This window comes from Aquarana catesbeiana, linkage group LG13 (assembly GCF_042186555.1).
Source record: "Aquarana catesbeiana isolate 2022-GZ linkage group LG13, ASM4218655v1, whole genome shotgun sequence".
NCBI classification, from domain to species: Eukaryota; Metazoa; Chordata; class Amphibia; order Anura; family Ranidae; genus Aquarana; species Aquarana catesbeiana.
In genome coordinates, this window is record NC_133336.1 from 17,885,535 (window position 1) to 17,910,410 (window position 24,876).

Below are 24,876 nucleotides of genomic sequence, written 5' to 3' on the forward strand. Positions count from 1 at the left end.
GGGGGGCTGTGTGTACAATATGGGGTGCTGTGTGTACAATATGGGGCGCTGTGTGTACAATATGGGGCGCTGTGTGTACAATATGGGGCGCTGTGTGTACAATATGGGATGCTGTGTGTACAATATGGGGGGCTGTGTGTATAATATGGGGTGCTTTGTGTACAATATGGGGCGCTGTGTGTACAATATGGGATGCTGTGTGTACAATATGGGGTGCTGTGTGTACAATACGGGGTGCTGTGTGTACAATATGGGGTGTTGTGTGTACAATATGGGGTGCTGTGTGTACAATATGGGGGGCTGTGTGTACAATATGGGGTGCTGTGTGTACAATATGGGGAGCTGTGTGTACAATATGGGGGGCTGTGTGTACAATATGAGGTGTTGTGTGTACAATATGGGGTGCTGTGTGTACAATATGGGGGGCTGTGTGTACAATATGGGGTGCTGTGTGTACAATATGGGGAGCTGTGTGTACAATATGAGGGGCTGTGTGTACAATATGGGGTGATGTGTGTACAATATGGGGTGCTGTGTGTACAATATGGGGTGCTGTGTGTACAATATGAGGTGCTGTGTGTACAATATGGGGTGCTGTGTGTACATTAATGAGGAAAAAAATGAACTTAAATGATTTTAGCAAATGGCTGCAATATAACAAAGAGTGAAAAATTTAAGGGGGTCTGAATACTTTCCGTCCCCACTGTATATATAATTCTTCACTGAGGTTTGCACGCTGGCTAAATATTTACCGTCACCCAAAAGTGATGTATGCAACATTGCAATATGATACTATCAGAGCTCCAGGTGGGTTTTAACCACTTCGGACCTCCGGAAGGTTTTACACCCTTCATGACCAGGCCAGTTTTTTTTTTGCTATTCAGCACTGTATTACTTCTGGTGATTGCGCAGTTGTGCGACGCTGTATACAAATGACGTTGATATTTTTTTCCCACAAAAAGAGTTTTTTTCTGGTGTTATTTGATCACCACTGCTTTTTTTTATTTTTTTTGCGTTAGAAATGAAAAAAAAAAATAATATATATATATATACATATATATAATGGGTTTTATAGCAGAAAGTAAAAAAAAGGGGGGTGTGTGTGTGTATATATATAAAATATAATTTTAACTTTTTTTTTTACTTTCTGCTTTAAAACCTCTAAAAAAAAAAAAAAAAAAAAAAAAAAAAACACCCTGCTCGGTCATGCAATGGTCTACCCAAATAAAATGTATATAATTTCTTTCTTCTGGTGGTATTTGATTACCACTGTGTTTTTTATTATAAAAACCTGTATTTTTTTTTACTTTCTGCAATAAAACCTATCCAATACAAAAATCGAATTTCTTCATAAATTTAGGCCAATATGTATTCTGATACATAATTTTTGTAAAAAAAAAAAAAAAAAATCCCAGTAAGCGTATATTAATTGGTTTGCGCAAAAGTTATAACGCCTACAATCTATGTCATATGTACTAGATTTTTTATGTATTTATTATTTTTATGCTAATATTGGCCGCGATTAGCGACTTATAGCTGGACTAGGATATTGCGGCGGACAATCGGATACCAACTGACACTTTTTGGGGACCAGTGACACACCAATACAGTGATCAGTGCTAAAAATATGCACTGTCACTGTACTAATGACACTGGCTGGGAAGGGGTTAACATCATGGGCGATCAAAGGGGTTAAATGTGTGCCTAGCCAGTGTTTGTGTACTGTTTGAGGTGCTTTTACTAAGGGAAGTGGTGGATTTTCTTTTAATGCTTTGCAGGGAAACAAAATCCAGCACATCCCCCATTCTGACAGGACGGAGCTCTCCGTTGTTTACATAGGCAGAGCTCTGTCCTGTGTGTCTCCTCGCCGGCGGGCATCCATTGGCCGGCACCCGTTGATTGCTCGTTATTTCAGCTAATTCGTAACGTTGGATAAATTCGTATTTGTTACGTTCACGAACAGCCAAATTTGAACGGAAGTTCCAATACCTATAATTTATTAGTTATTATTAGTTATTCTTTCGGATTTTCTTGTTTTTTGGGATTTTCTTGTTTTTTGGGATTTTCTTGTTTTTTGGGATTTTCTTGTTTTTTGGATTTTCTTGTGTTTTTTTTTTTTATTTTCTTGTTTTTTTTTATTTTCTTGTTTTTTTGGATTTTCTTGTTTTTTTGGATTTTCTTGTTTTTGAATTTTTGAATTGTGATCATAACAAATGACCCGAAAAACGAACACATTTTTTGGCAGTGCACATGTCTATTCATTATGCTCAATGTGTTACACTTAAACACTGATGAAGGGGTAAAACCTTTTTTTTCCTGTTTTAGTTTGGCGAACGATTGCTGCGATTAAATCCGTGGCCCTAACGCCTACCCCCTACCCCCTACCCCCCCCAGATTGGCACTCAAGCTCGTTTTCACAAAGTTCTGACAGTGCCAGGAAAATCACATCATGCCACAGATCACAATTTTTACATTTCATTCTTAGACGCACATAAAGATGATCTAAAATGCTGCTTCTACTCGCCGCCGCTAAAATTAGGCGCTTGCGTCAGGATTGCCTCCTTTACGTCTCGATGTATAGGAAAGATGACCGTCTATCGTAAAAAAAATGACCATGTATGTCCTGCCAGTCCATCGGACGCACAAACACTCGAGCCTGTTGACGTTTTAACCAATCCGCGCCGCCGCCACCTTGTCAGCCGAAGATTTTACAAGTGGAGGATGGGAGGTGGGGGGGGTAAAACTGAAGAGTTTGTAAAGTCGTTAAACATTCCGTCCAAACATGAAAGGGAAAGATCGCCTATTAACCACTTCCCCCCCCCGGAGGATTATACCCTCCCTTCCTGACCAGAGCACTTTTTACGATTCGGCGCTGCGTCGCTTTAACTGACAATTGCGCGGTCGTGCGACATGGCTCCCAAACAAAACTGACGTCCTTTTTTTCCCACAAATAGAGCTTTCTTTTGGTGGCATTTGATCACCTCTGCGTTTTTTCTTTTTTGCGCTATAAACAAAAAAAGAGCGACAATTTTGAAAAAAACGCATTGCGACATTATGGCGACTGCGACATTATGGCGGACACATCGGACATTTTTGGGACCATTGTCATTTATACAGCAATCAGTGCTATACAAATGCACTGATTACTGTGTAAATGACACTGGCAGTGAAGGGGTTAACCACTAGATGGCAGTGTAGGGGTTAAGTGTGTCCTGGGGAGTGTTTCTAACTGGGGGGGCTGTGTGTGTGACGTCACTGATCTCTGCTCCCGATCTCAGGGAGCAGAGATCAGTGACAGTGTCACTAGGCAGAACGGGGAGATGCTTGTTTACATTAGCATCTCCCCGTTCTTCCTTTCCGTGAGACGATCGCCGGTATTCCCGCGAACATCGAGTCCGCGAGACCCGCGACCCGACTCACAGAGCTTGCCCGCAGGCCGCCTCTTAAAGGCCAACGTACGGGTACGTTAGTTTGCCTTTATGTGCCATTCTGCCGCAGTATATCTGCATGAGGCGGTCGGCAAGCGGTTAAAGGTGAAAGCTCTTTGTAGAGGGGGAGGGGGGCCCCACGGTTTTAGACTAACCCGCAAAATACGGCTTAACTGCTTGCCGACCAGCCGCCGTCATTATACTGCAGCAGGTTGGCACGGCTGCGCGGATCGCCGTAGGTGTAAATCAGAGCGATAGGCGGCACGCGCGCCCGAAGCCGTTGCGCGTGGCCGCGATGTCCACCGGCCTCCCGCGATTTCTCCTCGGAGAGCCAGAACGGGGATCTGTCAATGTAAACAGACTGATCTCCATTCTGACAGGGGAGGAGAGCGAGATCTGCTGGTCCTAGTGATCAGGAACAGCGATCTCTCTCCTCCTCCAGTCAGTCCCCTCCCCCCCACAGTTAGAAACACCTCCCTAGGACACACTTAACCCCTTGATCGCCCCCTAGTGTTAAAATCATAACAAATGTTGATGTGATAAACTTGTATCATTTTAAATTTGTTATGAAATAAAAATTATGAATATATTTGATCTTGTGTGATAAGTTGTATTTTTTGGCACCTTAAATGTCCCGCTTTGGGACGTGGTGCCTGATTTGGCCCTTTTCTGCCCAACTCTTGCAATGGTAATAATGACATTATAATGATGATGATACTTATCTCTCTGGCAGCGTTCAGCAAGAAAATGACTATAATGTACAGCTGTGCTCATAAGTTTACATACCCTGGCAGAATTTATGATTTCTTGGCCATTTTTCAGAGAATATGAATGATAACACAAAAACTTTTCTTTCACTCATGGTTGGTGTTTGGCTGAAGCCATTTATTATCAATCAACTGTGTTTACTCTTTTTAAATCATAACGACAACAGAAACGACCCAAATGACCCTGATCAAAAGTTTACATACCCCAGTTCTTAATACCGTGTATTGCCCCCTTTAACATCAATGACAGCTTGAAGTCTTTTGTGGTATTTGTGGATGAGGCTCTTTATCTTCTCAGATGGTAAAGCTGTCCATTCCTCTTGGTAAAAAGCTTCCAGTTCCTGTAAATTCTTGGGTTGTTTTGCATGAACGGCACGTTTTGAGATCTCCCCAGAGTGGCTCAATGATATTGAGGTCAGGAGACTGAGATGGCCACTCCAGAACCTTCACTTTATTCTGCTGTAGCCAATGACAGGTCGACTTGGCCTTGTGTTTTGGATCATTGTCATGTTGGAATGTCCAAGTACTTCCCATGCGCAGCTTCCTGGCTGATGAATACAAATGTTCCTCCAGTATTTTTTGATAACATACTGCATTCATCTTGCCAACAATTTTGACCAAATTTCCTGTGCCTTTGTAGCTCACACATCCCCCAAACATCAGCGATCCACCTCCGTGTTTCACAGTAGGAATGGTGGACCATTTATCATAGGCCTTGTTAACGTTCAAAATGTAGTGTTTATGGTTGTAGCCAAAAAGCTCAATTTTGGTCTCATCACTCCAAATGACTTTGTGCCAGAAGGTTTGAGGCTTGTCTCTGTGCTGTTTGGCGTATTGTAAGCCGGATACTTTGTGGCATTTGTGTAGTAATGGTTTTCTTCTGGCGACTCGATCATGCAGTCCATCTTTCTACAAGTGCCTCCTTATTGTGCATCTTGAAACAGCCACACCTCATGTTTTCAGAAAGTCCTGTATTTCACCTGAAGATATTTGTGGGTTTTTCTTTGCATTCCGAACAATTTTCTTGGCAATTGTGGCTGAAATTTTGGTTGGTCTACCTGACCGTGGTTTGGTTTCAACAGAACCCCTCATTTTCCACTTCTTGATTAGAGTTTGAACACTGCTGATTGGCATTCTCAATTCCTTGGATATTTTTTTATATCCCTTTCCTGTTTTATACAGTTCAACTACCTTTTCCTGCAGACCCTTTGATAATTCTTTTGCTTTCCCCATGACTCAGAATCCAGAAACGTCAGTACAGCACTGGATGAAAGATGCAAGGGTCTGTCAGGAGTCCAGAAACTCATTGAACTTTTATACACACACAATAATTACAAGCAAACAGATCACAGGTGAGGATGGTTACCTTTAATAGCCATTCAAACCCCTTTGTGTCAACTTGTGTGCATGTTATCAGGCCAAAATCACCAGGGTATGTAAACTTTTGATCAGGGTCATTTGGGTAGTTTATGTTGTGATTATGATTTAAAAAGAGTAAAACGCAGTTGATTGATAATAAATGGCTTCAGCCAAACACTAACCATGAGTGAAAGAAAAGTTTTTGTGTTATCATTCATATTCTCTGAAAAATGGCCAAGAAATCATAAATTCTGCCAGGGTGTGTAAACTTATGAGCACAACTGTATATAAAGCACAACTTAAAGGCTTCTCTTATTATATACATTGGTTGAGATGAATGTTTGGCTGTTCTTTGTGTTCTCGCACCCGGGGGTTGTACTTCTTTGAACATCTCTGACATTGGCCAGACTGCGCTGAATTCTACTGTATTTGTCTTTACTCTGATCTTCTAAGTGCCCGGCGCTGTGTATGATGTACCTGTTTACGGGAATGTAAAGCATCTACTGTGTCAGTGGGAGGAAACCATGCCCTATTTTTGGTAATAGAGAAATAGTGCCGCCTCATTGGTGTCAATGGGAGGAATAGTGCCCCATCGTTGGTGTCAGTGGGAGGAATAGTGCCCCATCATTGGTGTCAGTGGGAGGAATAGTGTCCCCATCATTGGTGTCAGTGGGAGGAATAGTGCCCCATCATTGGTGTCAGTGGGAGGAATAGTGCCCCATCATTGGTGTCAGTGGGAGGAATAGTGCCCCGGTATTGGTGTCAGTGGGAGGACTAGTGGCAGTCTATTGTTGCTGGAGAAGTCTGTTTTTGCTGGTGGGGCTTATGTTGCTAGGGGAGGGGAGGGGTCAATTATTGCTAGAAGGGATTTACTGTTTGAGGGGTCTATTGTTGCTGGCTGTTGGAGATCTATTGTTGCTGGAGGGCATCTATTTTTGCGTGGCAGTCTACTGTTGCTTTAGTGGTTTATTTTTGCTGGTGGGGAAACTATTGTTAGTTGGGCTTATGTTGCTAGGGGGGGTCAATTGTTGCTGAAAGGGATCTACTGTTGAAGGAGGGGTCTATTGTTGCTGGCTGCTGGAGTCTATTGATGCTGGGAAATCTGTTTTTGCTACTGGGATTTATTGTTGGGGGGAAGGGTTGCTGGGAAGGGTCTATTGCTCCAGGGGATCTACTGTACTGCTATTCTTGTTAACAAATTCCATACAAATGACTTATCACCACAAAATGTTGCTTGGTTCTGTAGTCTCTAAAAGGGGCGGTACTGGGAGGTGGGACCAATGGATGTTGCTCAGAGGTGGGTGGGACCGATGGATGTTACACAGAGGTGGGTGGGACCAATGAATGTTGCTCAGAGGTGGAGGGGACCGATGGCTGTTGCTCAGAGGTGGGTGGGACCGATGGCGGTTGCTCAGAGGTGGGTGGGGCTGATGGCTGTTGCTCAGAGGTGGGTGGGGCTGATGGCTGTTGCTCAGAGGTGGGTGGGACCGATGGCGGTTGCTCAGAGGTGGGTGGGACCGATGGCGGTTGCTCAGAGGTGGGTGGGACCGATGGCGGTTGCTCAGAGGTGGGTGGGACCGATGGCGGTTGCTCAGAGGTGGGTGGGACCGATGGCGGTTGCTCAGAGGTGGGTGGGACCGATGGCGGTTGCTCAGGGGTGGGTGGGACCGATGGCGGTTGCTCAGGGGTGGGTGGGACCGATGGCGGTTGCTCAGGGGTGGGTGGGACCGATGGCCGTTGCTCAGAGGTGGGTGGGACCGATGGCCGTTGCTCAGAGGTGGGTGGGACCGATGGCCGTTGCTCAGAGGTGGGTGGGACCGATGGCCGTTGCTCAGAGGTGGGTGGGACCGATGGCCGTTGCTCAGAGGTGGGTGGGACCGATGGCCGTTGCTCAGAGGTGGGTGGGACCGATGGCCGTTGCTCAGTTGTGGGTAGGATCAAGCGATGTTGCTCAGAGGTGGGTAGGGGGTGGAGACCAGAAGTGACTCAAAAGGGTGGAGTTCCTGCACCTATGCTCTGAGGGGAAAAAAAAGCCCTGCCTGGGGGTAAACTTTAACCACTTCACTGCCAACATCGCCATCCCCAGAGCAAACCTGCAGATCTGGAGTTTGGATTTCTCTCTAACCTTATTTGTGTAACTCAGTAAGTGTTGAAGTCCATTGTCTGCCATGCAACTGGCATTTTCAGGAGGAGGTCAGTAACAAGGGTGACTTTTCATGCCTGCATCAAAAATTTCTCGCTTCCTGATGTACGTAATAACGAAACGTACGTCGAGGGGGTACTTGGTCACGTTACTCCACGCAACTTCCGGCCCCTTTGGTCGTTCCGGGTAGGACGGTGGAACGCACGCCAGCGGCGGTGGCCAGCCGCGAGGCACCATCCCCGACCACAGACACCCTCGCAGCCCCAGTGCCGGGTTAAGGCACATCTTCATGCAAGCAGCCATTTGGCACGTTATTTTAATTTTTATAATAACACTATTTGGTTCCATATTGTCTTTTCGTCTATCCCATCTGCGGTTCCCCGTGGAGGAGAGGTTTGCCTATAAATCTCCATCATTGCAGCAAGCATTATCTTGCTAAAGCTCATTCCGACTCGCTTTTTAATTAAAGGAGTCAATGTTTTCTGGTAGGCTCCGTTTTTTTTGAGTTTTTTTTGCTTGGAATGTATCAGATTTGGCTTTTTTGTTTCTACACTTTTTTTTTTTTTTTTTTTTGTCATACCGATACAAACAAAAGAAATAAACACGAGAATGCTGAAACATTTGTAATTGAAACAATTTTCTGGCTGAAGTGGTGCATTATATCTGACAGATCTGCAGGGTGCCAATATTTTTGGCCATGACTGTATATCCCCTTCCCGCCGAGCGTACGCACATTATGCGGCCTCGGCTTTCGGGGGTTATACCGGGGTGATGGCCGCAGCTGCAGGCATCATCCCGGTACCGTTTTTTTTTTAGAGCGGGCGATTGGCTTTCCAGGGATAACAACCGATGCGGCTAAAAGCCGCTCGATTGTTATCCCAGAGGAGCGGGAGGGGACGCCTCCCCCTCCCGCCGCTCGTAAACTGCTTTGTTCCAGTCTCCTAAATGTAAACACGGAAGCGACGTCACAGCGTCACTTCCGGTTTACTGGGCTGCCAATGGCGCCGGATTTTAAAAAAATAGACAGTATTCAGAATCGCTATTTTCGACGATCTGAATACTTTGAAGTGTAAAGGAGGGATGGGGGGTCTTTTAGACCCCTGATCCCTCCATAAAGAGTACCTGTCACCACCTATTACTGTCACAAGGGATGTTTACGATCCTTGTGACAGCAATAAAAGTGATCACATTTTTTTTTTTTTAAACACAATTTTAATAATATAAAAATAAATAAAATAAATTTTTTAAAAAATGTTTTAAAGCACCCCCCCCCCCCCGTCCCCACGAGCTTGCGCAGCAAAGAAAACGCATTGCGTAAGTCGCGTCTGCATATGTAAACGGTTTTCAAATCACACATGTGAGGTATCACCGCGATCGTCAGAGCGAGAGCAATAATTCTAGCACTAGACCCCCTCTGTAACTCTAACCTGGTAAAAAGCGTTGCCTATGGAGATTTTTAGGTACCGTAGTTTTGTCGCCATTCCACGAGTGCGTGCAATTATAAAGCGTGACATGGTATCTATTTACTCGGCGTAACGTCGTCTTTCACATTATACAAAAAAATTGGGCTAACTTTACTGTTTCGTTTTTTTTTTTGTTTTTAAATTCATGTGTCCCTTTTCCCCAAAAAGTTGCGTTTAAAACAACGCTGCACAAATACCGCGTGACATAAAATATTGCAACAATCGCCATTTTATTCTCTAGATTCTCTGCTAAAAATATATAATGTTTGGGGGTTCTAAATAATTTTCTATCAAAAAATACGGTTTTTATCCTGTTAACACCAAATGTCAGAAATAGCTATAGGCATGAAAGGGATATACTGTATGTGATGACGGGTCCACTTTAAGCAGTGCAGGCGCGTGCGGAGCCCTCAGTAGAGGAGCGCCAATGTCGAGGGATGAGGCGTGTTTGCATTACTTAGCACTACGGTTTGTACAGCTGGAGGGGTACAGAGAAACGCCACAAAGAAAGGCGGCGGTGGAATCCGGCCATGTGGCTTTCTGGGATGATTTTCTGCAGAAGAACAAACATACAGGTAGCGGCATGCAAGAGCAGTGCAGATCTGCAGCCTTGGAGCCCGGTCCGGTATGTGTGCCTGGTGGGGGGGGGGGAGGCTTTGGTTACTTAGTTAACCTGTTTATTGCTGCTTTCATTCCTCATAAAATAATTAAAGTCTATGTACAGATAAAACCTTTTTTTTTTTTTTTAGGGGGGGGTTAAAAACGGGCTGTTAAGCGACAGTTTGCTGACCCCAGCCAACTAGTTGAGCGCTCGCCCGCCAATGGGGTTGTGCCATAACCCCTAACCAAAATGCTCGGCACACTGCGTTGGATTTTGGTAAAAAATTGTCGTTCAGAAGGAGGCATTTTCATTGAACCCTGAAACATGAGGGACACATGGTGAGCACAGGGCACAATGGTATTGGCCCCTCAGGGGCGTGTCCAAATTGCCCTGCGCTCACTTTATGTCCCAAATCTCTCTTTGGTCATTGAGCTTGGAAAATTGAGGATGCACAGTGAGGGAAGAGCACTGTGGTGACTGCCCCTCAGGGGCAAGTCCAAGATGCCCTGCACTCACAATATGTCATTGGACTCCTCTTGGACCTTCAACCTGGAAAACCAAGGGTGCACAGTGAGCGCAGGGCGCTGTGGTGATGGCCCTCCAGGGGCGGGGCCAGGACACCCTGCACTCACAAGATGTCCTCAGTCTACTTTTTCATTGACCCTGGAAGACTGAGGGATGCATGGTGAGCACAGTGGTATTGGGCCCCTCAGGGGCGTGTCCAAACTGTCCTGCACTCACAATATGTCCTAAGTCTACTGTAAGCCATTGAACCTGGAAGACTTAGTGAGGGAAGAGCACTGTGGTAATGGCCCCTCGGGCAAGTCCAAGATGCCCTGCACTCACAAGTCCACAAGGACTGCATGTCCTCAGTCTCCTCTTGATCCTTCAGTCTGGAAAACCAAGCTGCACAGTGGTGATGGGCCTTCAGGGGCAGGTCCAGGACGACCCGCATGCACAGTATGTCCTCAGTCTCCTCTTGGTTAGCGTAGGGGTACAATCTTTTGCAGTACTGGGACAAGGACATCCAGCGCCCAGGGCAAAGATGCCAAACCACGCCCCTGCCTCCCCAGTTCACGATGTGCAAGCTTAGGGGATCCTACGCCCAGCAGCCTCTCCCTTTGTCAAAAACACTGCCGCAGTTGTCACTACTCCTGTCAGCCCTACAACAGAAAGAAGGCGTCCCCATCCCTACAGTAAACTATTGTGCCCAGGGCAGTCTCCCCTCTTGCCCACCCCTTGTCCCGGCCCCACTAACAAGTGATTCAAAATTCGGCACCAGCCTACAATAATTTCGGTGAGCCGGTTATGAAGTGCAGACTTCATGTTCAGATCCAAGGCCACGTCGGCAACGATGGACCTCCTGTGAGTGGGACACTTTAAGGGACTGTGTGAGATGATGCGGAATCACTTGGTGTACGGCGGCATGTAATCAGTTTGCATTCCAAGAATAGCGCACGCGGTCGGGGGAGGTCTGCGGCGTTCAGGTTTGTGTCTTTGAATGAGATGAATACCGGTTTTGCATTCTTCAATTTTCTCCAGTTACTGCGGAATATTTCATCTTCTGGTTTTTCCTGCCGAGGACAAGAATCTTGTTTGGTCACAAAGCGCTTCAAACCGCGAGGAGGCGTGTCATTGGAGAGAAACATCTGAGCTGAAAGAGCCAGTCGTGTCAGCCTGTGCGTCACAGGAGCTTACACTCTAATGTCCCCTCACAGTCACATATTATTATTATTATTACTATTATTATTACACATCTCTTACATATACTGCAGTGCTGTAAAGAGATCACTGAGCCCGGTCACATCAGTCTCTGTATCAGAGGAGCTTACACTCTAATGTCACACACTATTATTATAAGACATTCATATGGTGGCGGCCGGTGGTAATTTTTTTTTTTTTTGGGGGGGGAGGGGCGGCAAACAGTTACTACTCCCCCCAACTGCCCCCCCCCCCCCCCCCCGCACTCGCTCGGGTCAGGAGCACTTACCCCATCTATGGTGGTCAGGGCTTCAACGGCGGCTTCCCCAGCTCGGCAGCGGCGGCGGCAGTGACTTCACCTTCCCCTGCTCTCCACGGGCATTGCGGCGGCTTCCGTTTCCTCCCTCCTCTTCGGCCGGCCAATTGGGACTCTTCTCTATTTGGGCCAAACGGAAAACGCTTCTGATTGGCCGGATTGAGAATCAGTGTTAGAAGCCTGTTAGAGCCTCTGTCTCTAATTGGGTGCTTAAAAAAAAAACAAAACAAAAAACACCCACCCGGCTGTAATTCATGCACCCGGCGCCCTGAAAGGGGCCAGACGCAGGAATAGGGCTAATGGACGGGCCGCCACTGCATTTATATAGCTCTGACATATACCGCAGTGCTGTACAGAGAACACTGAGCCAGTCACCAAAGAAGCTTACGCTCTAATGTCCTCTCCCACAGTCGCACGCTATTATTATTATACATTTATGTAGCTTTGACATATACCACAGTGCTGTACAGAGAACACTGAGCCAGTCACCAAAGGAGCTTACACTCTAATGTCCCCTCCCCACAGTCATATATTTATCTGTCATTAGGTGGCTGTGAGCTCCACTTTTAGCAGCAGTCCTTTGTGATGTTGGCCGGTCTCTCTTGTCATGTCTTGGGGCAGAAGTCTCCGGTAACACGTCTATCTCCTGTAGCTTCACTCTATTGTAACAGAGCAACGTCTTACACTCACCGGCCACTTTATTAGGTACACCTGTACAATTGCTCGGTAACACAAATTGCTAATCGGCCAATCAGACGGCAGCAACCCAATGCATTTAGGCATCTAGACGTGGTGAAGACGACTTGCCGACGTTCAAACCGAGCATCAGAATGGGGAAGAAAGGGGATTGAAGTGACTTTGAACGTGGCATGGTTGTTGGTGGCAGACGGGCCGGTCTGAGTATTTCTGGGATCTTCACACACAACCATCTCTCGGGTTTTCAGAGAAGGGTGGGAAAAAGAGAAAATATCCAGTGAGCGGCAGCTGTGTGGAGGAAAATTCCTTGTTGAGGTCAGAGGAGAATGGGCAGACTGGTTCCAGATGATAGAAAGGCGACAGTAACTCAAATAACCACTCATTACACCCAAGGTATGCAGAATACCATCTCTGAACACACAACACATCCAACCTTGAAGCAGATGGGCTACAGCAGCAGAAGACCACACCGGGTGCCACTCCTGTCAGCTGAGAACAGGAAACTGAGACTACAATTGGCACAGGATCACCAAAATTGGACAATAGAAGATTGGAAAACCGTTTCCTGGTCTGATGGGTCTGGATTTCAGCTGCGACATTCAGATGGTGGGGTCAGAATTTGGCGCATGGATCCATCCTGCCTTGTATCACCGGTTCAGGCTGGTGGTGGGGGGTGTAATGGTGTGGGGGGGATATTTTCTTGGCACACTTTGGGCCCCTTAGTACCAATTGATCATGGTTTATACACCACGGCCCCCCTGAGTATTGTTGCTGACCATGTCCATCCCTTTATGACTACAGTGTCCCCATCTTCTGATGGCTCCTTCCAGCAGGATAATGCACCATGTCACAAAGATCACATCATCTCACCACTGGACAATGAGGTCCCTGTCCTCCAATGTCTCCAGACTCACCACATCTCATCCAATAGAGCACCTTTGGGATGTGGTGGAACGGGAGATGATTGGCATCATGGATGTGCAGCCGACAAATCTGCAGCAACTGTGTGATGTTATCATGTCACTGTGGAGCAAAATCTCTGAGGAACGTTTCCAACACCTTGTTGTATCTATGCCACCAAGAATGAAGGCCAAAGGGGGTCCAACCCGGGACCAGCAAGGGGGACCTAATAAAGTGTCCGGTTAGTGTATATATAACGCTCTCTTGTAACGCAGCAATGAGTGCGCACAATTCTCTGATTATACTTTCTAATCTCTCGGCTCTTACATATGTATGGAGGATTTTATCGTCTAGACTGGAGCTGAAATCTCAGTTTTGCAGATTATAAGCGGGCGCGGTGTGATTGGCGCGGTGTGATTGGCGCGGTGTGTGATCGGCGCGGTGCGGCCTGATTCTGTCGGCTGCGTTTTGCCTCTCTCTGATCTCCGGGGGACGGATGGAAAGTGAGGGGGTGTTGGAGACGACACTTGTCGGGTTCTGAAGCCTCCAGCAGAATATCAGAGGCCTCAGGATCTGATGGCGTTGTGTATTGTGGGATTGCATAGAACTGACAGCGAGCGGAGCTGCAGTTAAAATTAAAACAAAGAGAAGAAAAAAAAAAAAAAAAAAGAAAAGCAGCGCCTCATTCCATCACAGAACCCATAAATAGGAGCACTAGTCCTCTTTTCCAGATAGTGGGCGGGGCCATGCAAATCATTCCTTTTACACGTCGACAACCGAATGCAAATCCAGAACTTCTGCTTTATAATACAGATACAGCCTAATATTGGGGGGTTCTTTATTCTGAGGTCTCCCCATAATCCAGAGACCCTGGACCATGTAACCCCTCCTGAAATAAAAGGATAACCCCCCCCCCCCCCCCCAATGGTCCTAGCCAGGACTTTTTTTTTTTCAGCGGGAAGGTGGGGGGGGGGGGCAGTTCTGGGACCTCCAGCACTGAATGTATATAATGAGAAGGAGTGCTGGGGTATGCTGAAGGGTCTATTCATGCTGGCTGCCTCGGGATCTATTGTCACTGAGGGTATTTATTGCTGCTGGTGGGGGGGGATCTTTGTTTGCTGGGGGTCAATTTTTAATGGGAGAGACCTACTGTTGAGGGAGTTGTCAGTTGTTGCTGGGGGGAGGCTATTGTCGCTGGAGGGGGTATCTAGTGTTGCTGGGGGGAGGCTATTGTTGCTGGAGGGGGTATCTAGGGTTGCTAGCGGTGGCTGTTGTTGCTGGGGGGGGGATCTAGTGTTGCTAGGGAGGGATCTACTTTCCTGGGGTATCTATTGTTGCTGGGAGGGGTATCTAGTGTTGCTGGGGGGAGGCTATTGTTGCTGGAGGGGGTATCTAGTGTTGCTGGGGGGAGGCTATTGTTGCTGGAGGGGGTATCTAGGGTTGCTGGCGGTGGCTGTTGTTGCTGGGGGGGGATCTAGTGTTGCTAGGGAGGGATCTACTTTCCTGGGGTATCTATTGTTGCTGGGAGGGGTATCTAGTGTTGCTGGGGGGAGGCTATTGTTGCTGGAGGGGGTATCTAGTGTTGCTAGGGGGAGGCTATTGTTGCTGGGAGGAGGCTAGTGTTGCTGGGGAGGATCTAGTGTTGCTAGGGAGGGATCTACTTTCCTGTGAGATCTATTGTTGCTGAGGGATGCTATTGTTGCTGGGGGGGGTCCAGTGTTGCTAGGGAGGGATATATTTTCCTGGGAGATCTATTGTTGCTGGGGGGGTCCAGTGTTGCTAGGGAGGGATATATTTTCCTGGGAGATCTATTGTTGCTGGGGGAGGCTATTATATTGTGGCTGGGGGTGGCTTTTGTTGCTGGGGGGGGTCCAGTGTTGCTAGGGAGGGATATATTTTCCTGGGAGATCTATTGTTGCTGGGGGGGTCCAGTGTTGCTAGGGAGGGATATATTTTCCTGGGAGATCTATTGTTGCTGGGGGAGGCTATTATATTGTGGCTGGGGGTGGCTATTGTTGTTAGGGGGTGGCTATTGTTGCTAGGGGTGGATCTATTTTCCTGGGTGGGATCTATTTTCCTGGGCAGGATCTATTTTGTTGCTGGGAGGAATCTATTTTTTTTTTATATGGGGTCTATTGTTCCTGCAGGGGATCTATTTTACTGCCTTTTTGTTTGCAAATTCCATACAACTACAAAAAAATGATACTTGGTTCTGTATTCTCTAAAAGGGGCGGGACTGGAAGGTAGGTAGGGGGTGGAACCAAGGGGTGGTGCTTGGAGATGGATTGGGGGCGGAGACACGGGGGGAGTACCTGCGCCTGTTCTATGGGGGAAAAAAAAAGCCCCGGTCCTAGCACCATTTCCCTCGACTGCCATGATGATATAAAATAAAATGTAAAATCTGAGTGTAGAATTGTATTTTATACGTTGTATGGTGAGATGTACAGCAGCTGTGGAGCACTGATTAGTTTACTTTTATAGTTTATTTATAGCACATAACACTTTTTTAGGTAGGTGGCGCTGGTTGTCTTTTTTACACGATGCCATGATGACATGATGGTTGGCAGGGCTGGGACAAGGGGTGGGCAGGAGGGGCAGCTGCCCTGGGCACTGTGGTATCATGTGAGGTGGGGGGGTCCCACAAGGAGATTTGGGAGGGGGAGTATTTGTGTTGGGAGGGGGAATTTGGGAGACAGCAGGTGGTAAGAATTGTTCTAGGAGGGGACATTTTGGGGGATTTTCTGTTAGTGAGGGGGGGGGTTTAGGTAAGAGGAATTGTGCTAGGAGGGGGGATTTTGGGGGGTTTGTGCTAGAAGAGGTGATATGGTAGAGGGGGAGGGAATTTGAATGTGTGCAAGAAGGGTCATTTTTTTTTTTTTGGTGTGTGGGGGGGGGGGGGGGGGAGAGATTTGAGGGGTAGAGGATTTGTTCTAGAAGTGTGTTTTTTTTTTTTTTTTTTTTTTTTTTTTTTTTTTTGGGGGGGGGGGGTTGTGCTGAGGAGAGAGAGGATTTGAGCTGGGGGGGGGGGGCGCAAAGATTTGTGCTGGGAGGGATTTATATTTAGAGGGTAAGCATGCAGGTTAGTGCTCATTTTTTTGGGGGGTGGGGGTATTTTTGCTAACACATAATGCTCATACATCTTTGGGGGGGGGGGGGGCAGTTTGGTATGTTCATCCTGGGCTCTAGGTGACCTTGTCCCGACACTGATGATGGGTGTGAAGCCTGGGACAGCTGTTTGCAGTTTGGAATAAAAGGCTCCATAAGTCCGGCTATTCCTGCACTATACAACAGGGGTTCCGGAGGTGCGACGGCTGTTGCTGTATAAAGGAAGTGATTTGCATGGCTCCGCCCACTGTTCTGAAATGAGGAGTAATCCTCCAATTTTTGGGATATGTGATAGAATAAGAAATGCGAGTTCCTTCTCACCAAGTCCTGTATGGGTTATGCTGTCTCCAAAGAAAAAGCAGTGTCAAATTCCTCCACCAGGTGGCGGCAGTGTACAGAACTAGAGGCCTCTAAATTAGAGTCTGTGGACTATCTTGATACTTGAAGACCAGGCCTTTTCCTGGCACTTTTTGTTTTCAATTAAAGATCAGTATTTTATTTTACTAGAAAATTACTTGGAACCCCCAAAGATTATGTATATTTTTAGCAGAAACCCCTAGAGAATAAAATGGCGATCGTTACAATTTTTTACGTCGCCCGGTATTTGCGCGGCAGCTCTTCAAACGCAATTTTTGGCAAAAAAAAAAAAAAAAAAAATACACTTCAGTAAATTTTAATAGAACAAAACACGAGAGATAACCCAATTTTTTTGGTAAAATAAAAAGATGATGTTTTGCCGAGTAAATCGATACATAACATGTCATGCTTTTAAAATTGCGCACTCTTGTGGAATGGCAACAAACTACGATACTTAATAATCTCCATTATTATACCTCGCATGTGTGGTGCGAATGCTGTTTTACATGTGTGTGCAGAGCTGGGACGGGGGGGGGGGGGGGGGGCAGAAGGGACAGCTGCCCTGGGCGCAATGGTTTTTTGCAGGGATGTGGATGCCGTGACCCTAACCCTAAGGGTGGCGCAGTTTGGCATCCTTTCCCTAGGCGCTGGGTGACCTTGTCCCAACACGGCATCCATGACTTGCGTATGTACGTTTGTTTCTGCGCGCAAGCATAGAGGGATGGGGGTACTTTCCTTTTTTTTTTTATTCTCTATTTTTATTTTTTACTCTGTCCCTTTTTAAATTTTTTATTTATTTTTTGATCATTTTTATTCCTATTACAAGGAATGTAAACATCCCTTGTAATAAAAATAAGGGGCGACATGTGCTCTTTATGGAGAGATATGGGGTCTATAAGACCTCATACCTGGAACTCTTACATGAACAGATTTCTTTGCACCCGAGACATTTTTTTCATGCCAAGTCCAGGCAGGATAAGTCCACTTTAAAGTCAAATTCAGGCCTGCCTTTTACTCCACTTCTCTATTGGTTAATATGGCTGCCCGTCATGGTAAACCGAACTGTACTACCCTCCACTCCAGCGCTGTGGCTTCTTGGAGCTCCTCACTGGTCTCTGACCTCTTTAGTCTTCTTCTTGGGACTGATCTTCTGCCGTTTTGATTGGCTTGGATGAGATGACCATGTACAGAGCCGATCCGAGCAGCTTGGTCCCCTTTTGATCCCTGTGATGTGCAGGCTGAAGGCTTTCCAGCAAACTAGGGGTCTTGAAGCACTGTGGGAGGTTGAGGGTTACCGTGAACCACTATGGAAGGTTGGGGGCCCTATAGGTTAAGGGGGCACTGTAGGAGGTTGAGGAGCACTATGGGAGGGATCTAGGAGGCACTGTTGGAGCTTGAGGGGCTTTGTGGGCTAGTATGGGAGGTTGGGGGGGCTCTATGGGAGCTGGGAGGCATCATGGCAAGTTGAGGGGGGACTATGGGCGATTTGTGGGCCCTATGGAAGCTGGTAGTCACTGTAGGAGGTTGAGGGGCACTACAGACAACTATGGGAGGTTGGGGGGCTCTAAAGAAACTGTGAGGCACGGTGGGGGGTTGAGGGGCACTGCAGGCTACAATGGGAGGTTGGGGTGCCCTTTGGAACTTGGGAGGCACTGTGGGAGGTTTAAGGGCACTGTGAGCTACCATGGGATGTTGAGGGTAGACACTGTGGTAGGTTGAGGGGCACTACAGACCACTATGGGAGATTGTGAGCCCTATAGGTGTAAGGAGGCACTGTAGGAGGTTGGGGGGGGGGGGCATGGGACCTGGGAGGCACTGTGGGCCACTATTGGAGGTTGGGGGCCACATGGGACCTGGAAGGCAGTGTGGGAGCTTGAGGGGCACTGTGGGCCGCTATGGGAGGTTGGGGGCCCTGTGGGAGTTGAGGGGTACTGTGGGCCACTATGGGAGGTTGGGGGCTCTATGGGACCTGGGAGGCAGTGTGGGAGCTTGAGGGGCACTACGGGTCACTATGGAAGAGTTGTGGGCCCTATGGAAGCTGGTAGGCACTGTAGGAGGTTGAGGGGCACTACAGACCACTTTGGGAGGTTCGGGGGCCCTAAAGAAATTGGGAGGCACGGTGGGAGGTTGAGGGGTGCACTGTAGGCTACCATGGGAGGTTGGGGGTGCCCTTTGGAACCTGGGAGGCACTGTGGGAGGTTTAAGGGCACTGTAGGCTACTATGGGATGTTAAGAGGAGGCACTGTGGTAGGTTGAGGGGCACTATGGGAGGTTGGTGGTCCTTGTGGGAGCTTGGAGGCACTGTGGGAGGCTGAGGGGCACTACGGGCCACTATTGAAGTTTGAGAGTGCCCTATGGAAGCTGGGAGGCACTGTGGGAGGTTGAGGGGCACTGTGGGCCACTATTGGAGGTTGTGGGTGCCCTATGGAAGCTGGGAGGCACTGTGGGCTACTATGGGAGTTTGAGGGGGGTCCTATGAGAGCTAGGAGGCACTGTAAAAGTCTTGGGGGCACTACAGGCCACTATGGGAGGTTGGGAGTGCTTTATGGGAGCTGGGAGGCACTGTGGGAGGTCGAGAGGAACTGTGGGCCACTATGGGAGGTTGGGGGTGCACTAAGGTAGCTGGGAGGCACTGTGGGGGGTTGAGAGGAACTGTGGGCCACTATGGGAAGTTGGGGGGGTCTATGGCAGCTGGGAGGCACTGTGGGAGGTTAAGAGGAACTATGGGCCACTATGGGAGGTTGGGGGCCCTATGGGAGCTGGAAGGCACTGTAGGAGGTTGAGGGGCACTACAGACCACTGTGGGAGGTTGAGGGACCCTAAAGAAACTTGGAGGCACGGTGGGTGGTTGAGGGGAACTGTAGGCTACCATAGGAGGTTGGGAGTGCTTTATGGGAGCTGAGAGGAACTGTGGGCCACTATGGGAGATTGGGGGGTGCCCTATGGTAGCTGGGAGGCACTGCGTGAGGTTGAGAGGAACTATGGGCCACTATGGGAGGTTGGGGGCCCCGTGGGAGCTGGAAGGCACTGTGGGAGGGAGGGTGGGGCCCTATGGGAGCTGGGAGGCACTGTGGGAGGTTAGGGGGATCTGCAGCTGGCTGGAGACCGCAACCCGTGGTTGAGAGTGCATTTTGTCCTAGAGAAGTTTTAGTTTTCCGGAGTTTATAATATTCATTTGTATGTTCTTTTCTACATTTTTGGCAGTTTTCTGTATTGGAGATGGTATTCTGATTTGTTTATTCAGTATTATGAATAGACTGTCATTGTTGTATTGGGTTTGGCCGCTCTCTTCCCATCCCATTAATCTTTATCAGAGCCCTCCTGCCAAAATGTAGGATCTTCGGAGTTCCCCAGAGAACCATTTACAGTAAACTCCGGGTGATATTCTGGCTGAAGCAGTAGACGCCATATGCCTATCAAGTCGCAGGATTGTGAAATGTAAATGATCGATGATCCGTGCATTGTGACGTCCTGCATATCACTTATCACTATTAATGGGAAATGGATTATTACTGTGCGTAGCAAACTTATCACGTCACAGAAAGTTCAGGACTTAAAGGGGAACTCCAGTTTCATTTTCTATTTAAAACACTAATAGGAGAGATTTGATCTGCCAAAGGATCGGATTAATAATCTTTACACCTGTGAGCCAGCATCACAGCCATGGTGTAAGCAGAGAGGATGCAAAAGGTTTCAGAGCCTTCAGTGCTGCAGCTTGTGTCACTGCCCCGCCCCCTTCCTGCTCTTTGGTGATGCCCGTTGACATCATAGCTGCATCTCTGTGCTTCTCTATGCGATGCGGGCAGATCATGACTGGTGGGAGGGGCCGGCAGGGTGCTGTTCATACCTTCCTGAAAACATCACAGCCTCCCACCTCAGTGCTCCTCTCAAGGGTCCTCAGTCCTGATGCAAGCAGTGGGCTGGCCCTTAGGAGGAGTTATGCAAATATCAAAATGTCTTGATGGGTGGAGGTCAGTCCAGGGCAGTGGGCCCTTTACTACAAAATATCAGAAGGCCTGAACGTCGGTCTTGCCACTAGAAGCAGTGCTGTTTTGGAGTTTGTGATTGGTCAGACCAAAGGCTGCAGATAACAATACTTGGTAGTAATTATAAACTTCTTGTATCTAAAATAAGTTTATGTTGCTGAATTTACTTTTATTCTTAATGCCCGGAAATTGATCGATGTTGATGGCGACTTTTGTCTCGTTTTACAGATGAGAGATTATGTTCTCCGCCCTTCATGGAACTTTCTACGGAGTGTGGAGACGACACGCTGAAGCTCATCGAGCAGAACGGTCTGGCCCTCCCCTTCAGTACGTAATATGGTCTTTGTCTACTTTATAGAAAATTGATCAGACTCTTCCTCTGAGAATGCCGCTCTAAATATCTCCCCTTCTTCCTGTAAATGTCACTTTTGGAATTTTTTGTGTTGTTGGAGCAGAACAAGAACAAATTTATATTTTGCAGCAATACCATATCTGTATGTTAAGCTATCCACAAGGTGGCGCTCTTACATCTCTTTTCTGTCTTCCAGTCTGCAAGACCAGAGTAGCCCATGGCACCAATTCACATGAGGTGAGTGTATGTGTGACGGCTGAGAGGATCTCTGCAGAGAGAATCCCGTATTCTCTAACTGGGTTTCTATCGCTGTGTGGATTGTGTGTATTGCTACCGTATCTCTCTCATTGCCCCTCTGTAGCCACCTTCTACTCACTCTGCCCTCATCTCCCTCGCTGTCCCCCCTTCTTGCTTGCTGGGCCCCTCTTCTTGTTGCCCCTCTGTACCCTCCTTATTTACTCTTCCCTCATCTCGCTCACTGTGCTCCTTTTTTGCTCACTGTGCCCCATTCCCTCCCCCCAGTACAGCTCTTCCCCAAGTACCTCTTCCCTCCCCCCAGTACAGCTCTTCCCCAAGTACCTCTTCCCTCCCCCCAGTACAGCTCTTCCCCAAGTACCTCTTCCCTCCCCCCCAGTACAGTCTCTTCCCAAAGTACCTCTTCCCTTCTCTCAGTACAGCTCTTCCCCAAGTACCTCTTCTCTCCGCCCCCAGTGCAGCTCACCCCCAAGTACCTCTCCCCCCCCCAGTACAGCTCTTCCCCAAGTACCTCTTCCCTCCCTCCAGTACAGCTCTTCCCCAGGTACCTGTTCCCTCCCCCCAGTATAGCTTACCCCCAAGTACTTCTCTCCCCCCCCCCCAGTACAGCTCTTCCCCCAAATACCTCTTCCCTCTCCCCAGTACAGCCCTTCCCCAAGTACCTCTTCCCTTCCCCCCTCAGTACAGCTCTTCCCCAAGTACCTCTTCCCTTCCCCCCAGTACAGCTCTTCCCCAAGTACCTCTTCCCTTCCCCCCCAGTACAGCTCTTCCCCAGGTGCCTCTTCTCTCCGCCCCCAGTGCAGATCACCCCCAAGTACCTCCCCCCCCAGTACAGCTCTTCCCCAAGTACCTCTTCCCTCCAGTACAGCTCTTCCCCAAGTACCTCTTCCCTCCCTCCAGTACAGCTCTTCCCCAAGTACCTCCCCCCCCCAGTATAGCTCTTCCCTAGGTACCTCCCCCCCCCCCCCCCAGTACAGCTCTCCTCCAGGTGCCTCCCCCCCCGTACAGCTCTTCCCCGAGTACCTCTTCCCAAGTATCTCCCCCCCCCATTACAGCTCTCCCCCCCTTACCTCTTCCCTACCAGTGCAGCTCTTCCCCAAGTACCTCTTCCCTTCTCTCAGTACAGCTCTTCCCCAAGTACCTCTTCCCTTCTCTCAGTACAGCTCTTCCCCAGGTGCTTCTTCTCTCCGCCCCCAGTGCAGATCACCCCCAAGTACCTCCCCCCCCAGTACAGCTCTTCCCCAAGTACCTCTTCCCTCCCTCCAGTACAGCTCTTCCCCAAGTACCTCCCCCCAGTATAGCTCTTCCCCAGGTACCTCCCCCCCCCCGTACAGCTCTTCCCCGAGTACCTCTTCCCAAGTATCTCCCCCCCCCCCCCCCCCAGTACAGCTCTCCCCCCTTACCTCTTCCCTACCAGTGCAGCTCTTCCCCAAGTACCTCTTCCCTTGCCCCCCAGTACAGCTTTTCCCCAAGTACCTCTTCCCTCCCCCCCAGTACAGCTCACCCCCAAGTACCTCTTCCCTTTCCCCCAGTACAGCTCTTCCCCCAGTATCTCTTCCCTTGCCCCAGTACAGCTTCCATCCAGTAAAAACTGCTCCCCCCTCCTAAATCAGGACTGCTTTCCCCACCAGTACTGCGCTCTCCCAACTCCCCCCCCCCCCCCTCCAGTACAGCTCTTCCCCCAAGTACTTCCCTTGCCCCCCCAGTAGAGCTTTTCCCCAAGTACCTCTTCCCTCCCCCCAGTACAGCTCACCCCCAAGTACCTCTTCCCTCCCCCCAGTACAGCTCACCCCCAAGTACCTCTTCCCTCCCCCTACCCCCACCCCAGTACAGCTCTTCCCCAACTACCTCTTCCCTTGCCCCCCAGTACAGCACTTCCCCGAGTACCTCTTCCCTCCCTCCAGTACAGCTCTTCCCCAACTACCTCTTCCCTTGCCCCCCAGTACAGCACTTCCCCGAGTACCTCTTCCCTCCCTCCCTCCAGTACAGCTCTTCCCCAACTACCTCTTCCCTTGCCCCCCAGTACAGCACTTCCCCAAGTACCTCTTCCCTCCCTCCCTCCCTCCCTCCATCCCTCCCTCCCTCCATCCCTCCAGTACAGCTCTTCTCCCAGTACCTCTTCCCTTGCCCCAGTACAGCTTCAGCCCAGTACAAACTGCTTCACCCTCCCAAATCAGGACTGCTTTCCCCGGCAGTACCTTGCTCCTCCCCAGTACAAATCCCCCCCCCCCCCCCTCCAAGTACAGCACTTCGATAAAACGCTCACCAGACAAGATAGTTGTCTTGTCTGCAGCCTGTGTAAGAAGGCTAAGACAAAATTGTCTTTGTTATGTGAGAGGGACGGCCCTTGCAGCCCATGTAATCTGATTGGGTAGAATTTAGCGCTTGTTGTTTTGATTTCAGTTTTGAAAAAATTCAGTAATGCAATGTGAAACTTTTGCATTCCCTTTAAATGCCTGTCCGTCCTACAGAGGTGTTCTGTCTGTCCTGTAGATGGCGATCATATTCAATACGGAGGGTCTTCGGAGGATACAGCCCCCCTGTGTCATCCAGAGCTTCGTCAGCCATAACGCCGTACTTTATAAAGTCTTTGTAGTGGGAGATTCGTACACCGTTGTAGAGCGACCTTCCTTGAAAAACTTTTCTCCGGGAGCATCAGGTGACACCAGCAGTTCTTCTACTTTAGGGGGTTCTTGTAATGCTGTGAATTTATGTTTTTCCTTATGATTAAAAGGAGGCCTAAAGACATTGCGCAAGAGCCATAGAGGGCAGCCAATAGCATGCAAGTTGGAGTAGGATAAGATTACATGCAGCCTGTTCATTCTTTTCTCATACATCTAACCAACTCCATTCAAACCAAAGTCATTTTTTTCAGAATAACTGAAAGCGGTATTAAACCCAAAAGCAAACGTTTATTATAGTACAGGTTACCAATTCTTAGATGGTGATGGCTGCATTCGTTTGTTTTTTTTTGTTTTTTTGCCTTCTTCTTTTTTCTATTTGCACCTGATAATCCACCCAAGAAGTCTGTTTTTCAGCAGAACAAGCTCTCCTGCAAATGTATCGGTTAGAGCAAGGGTCCTCAAACTTTTAAAAATGGAAGCCGGACTGTAGTTTGAAAAAAAATACAAACGAATTCCTATGCACACTGCGCATATCTTATTATGCAGAATGCAGGGTTCAGCAGTGCAATGCACTCAGAATGCAGGGTTCAGGCGTGAGTTACGGTCAGAATGCAGGGTTCAGGAGTGTGTTACGGTCAGAATGCAGGGTTCAGGAGTGCGTTACGGCCAGAATGCAGGGTTCAAGAGTGCGTTGCACTCAGAATGCAGGGTTCAGGAGTGCGTTACGGTCAGAATGCAGGGTTCAAGAGTGCGTTGCACTCAGAATGCAGGGTTCAGGAGTGCGTTGCATTCAGAATGCAGGGTTCAGGAGTGCGTTGCATTC

The 24,876-nt window shown here is 48.4% G+C and overlaps 1 protein-coding gene across 2 annotated transcripts in view; it reads left to right on the plus strand.

Annotated features, from left to right (window-relative positions):
* The window catches only part of ITPK1 (inositol-tetrakisphosphate 1-kinase), a 230,617-nt gene that overhangs the window by 187,028 nt on the left and 18,713 nt on the right, over positions 1 to 24,876 (plus strand). For both annotated transcript variants that reach the window (XM_073609695.1, XM_073609696.1), the window contains exons 6-8: positions 21,051 to 21,149; positions 21,371 to 21,411; positions 23,923 to 24,088. In XM_073609695.1, coding sequence (XP_073465796.1) covers positions 21,051 to 21,149; positions 21,371 to 21,411; positions 23,923 to 24,088 — 306 coding nt within the window. The remainder of the gene's footprint in view (positions 1 to 21,050; positions 21,150 to 21,370; positions 21,412 to 23,922; positions 24,089 to 24,876) is intronic.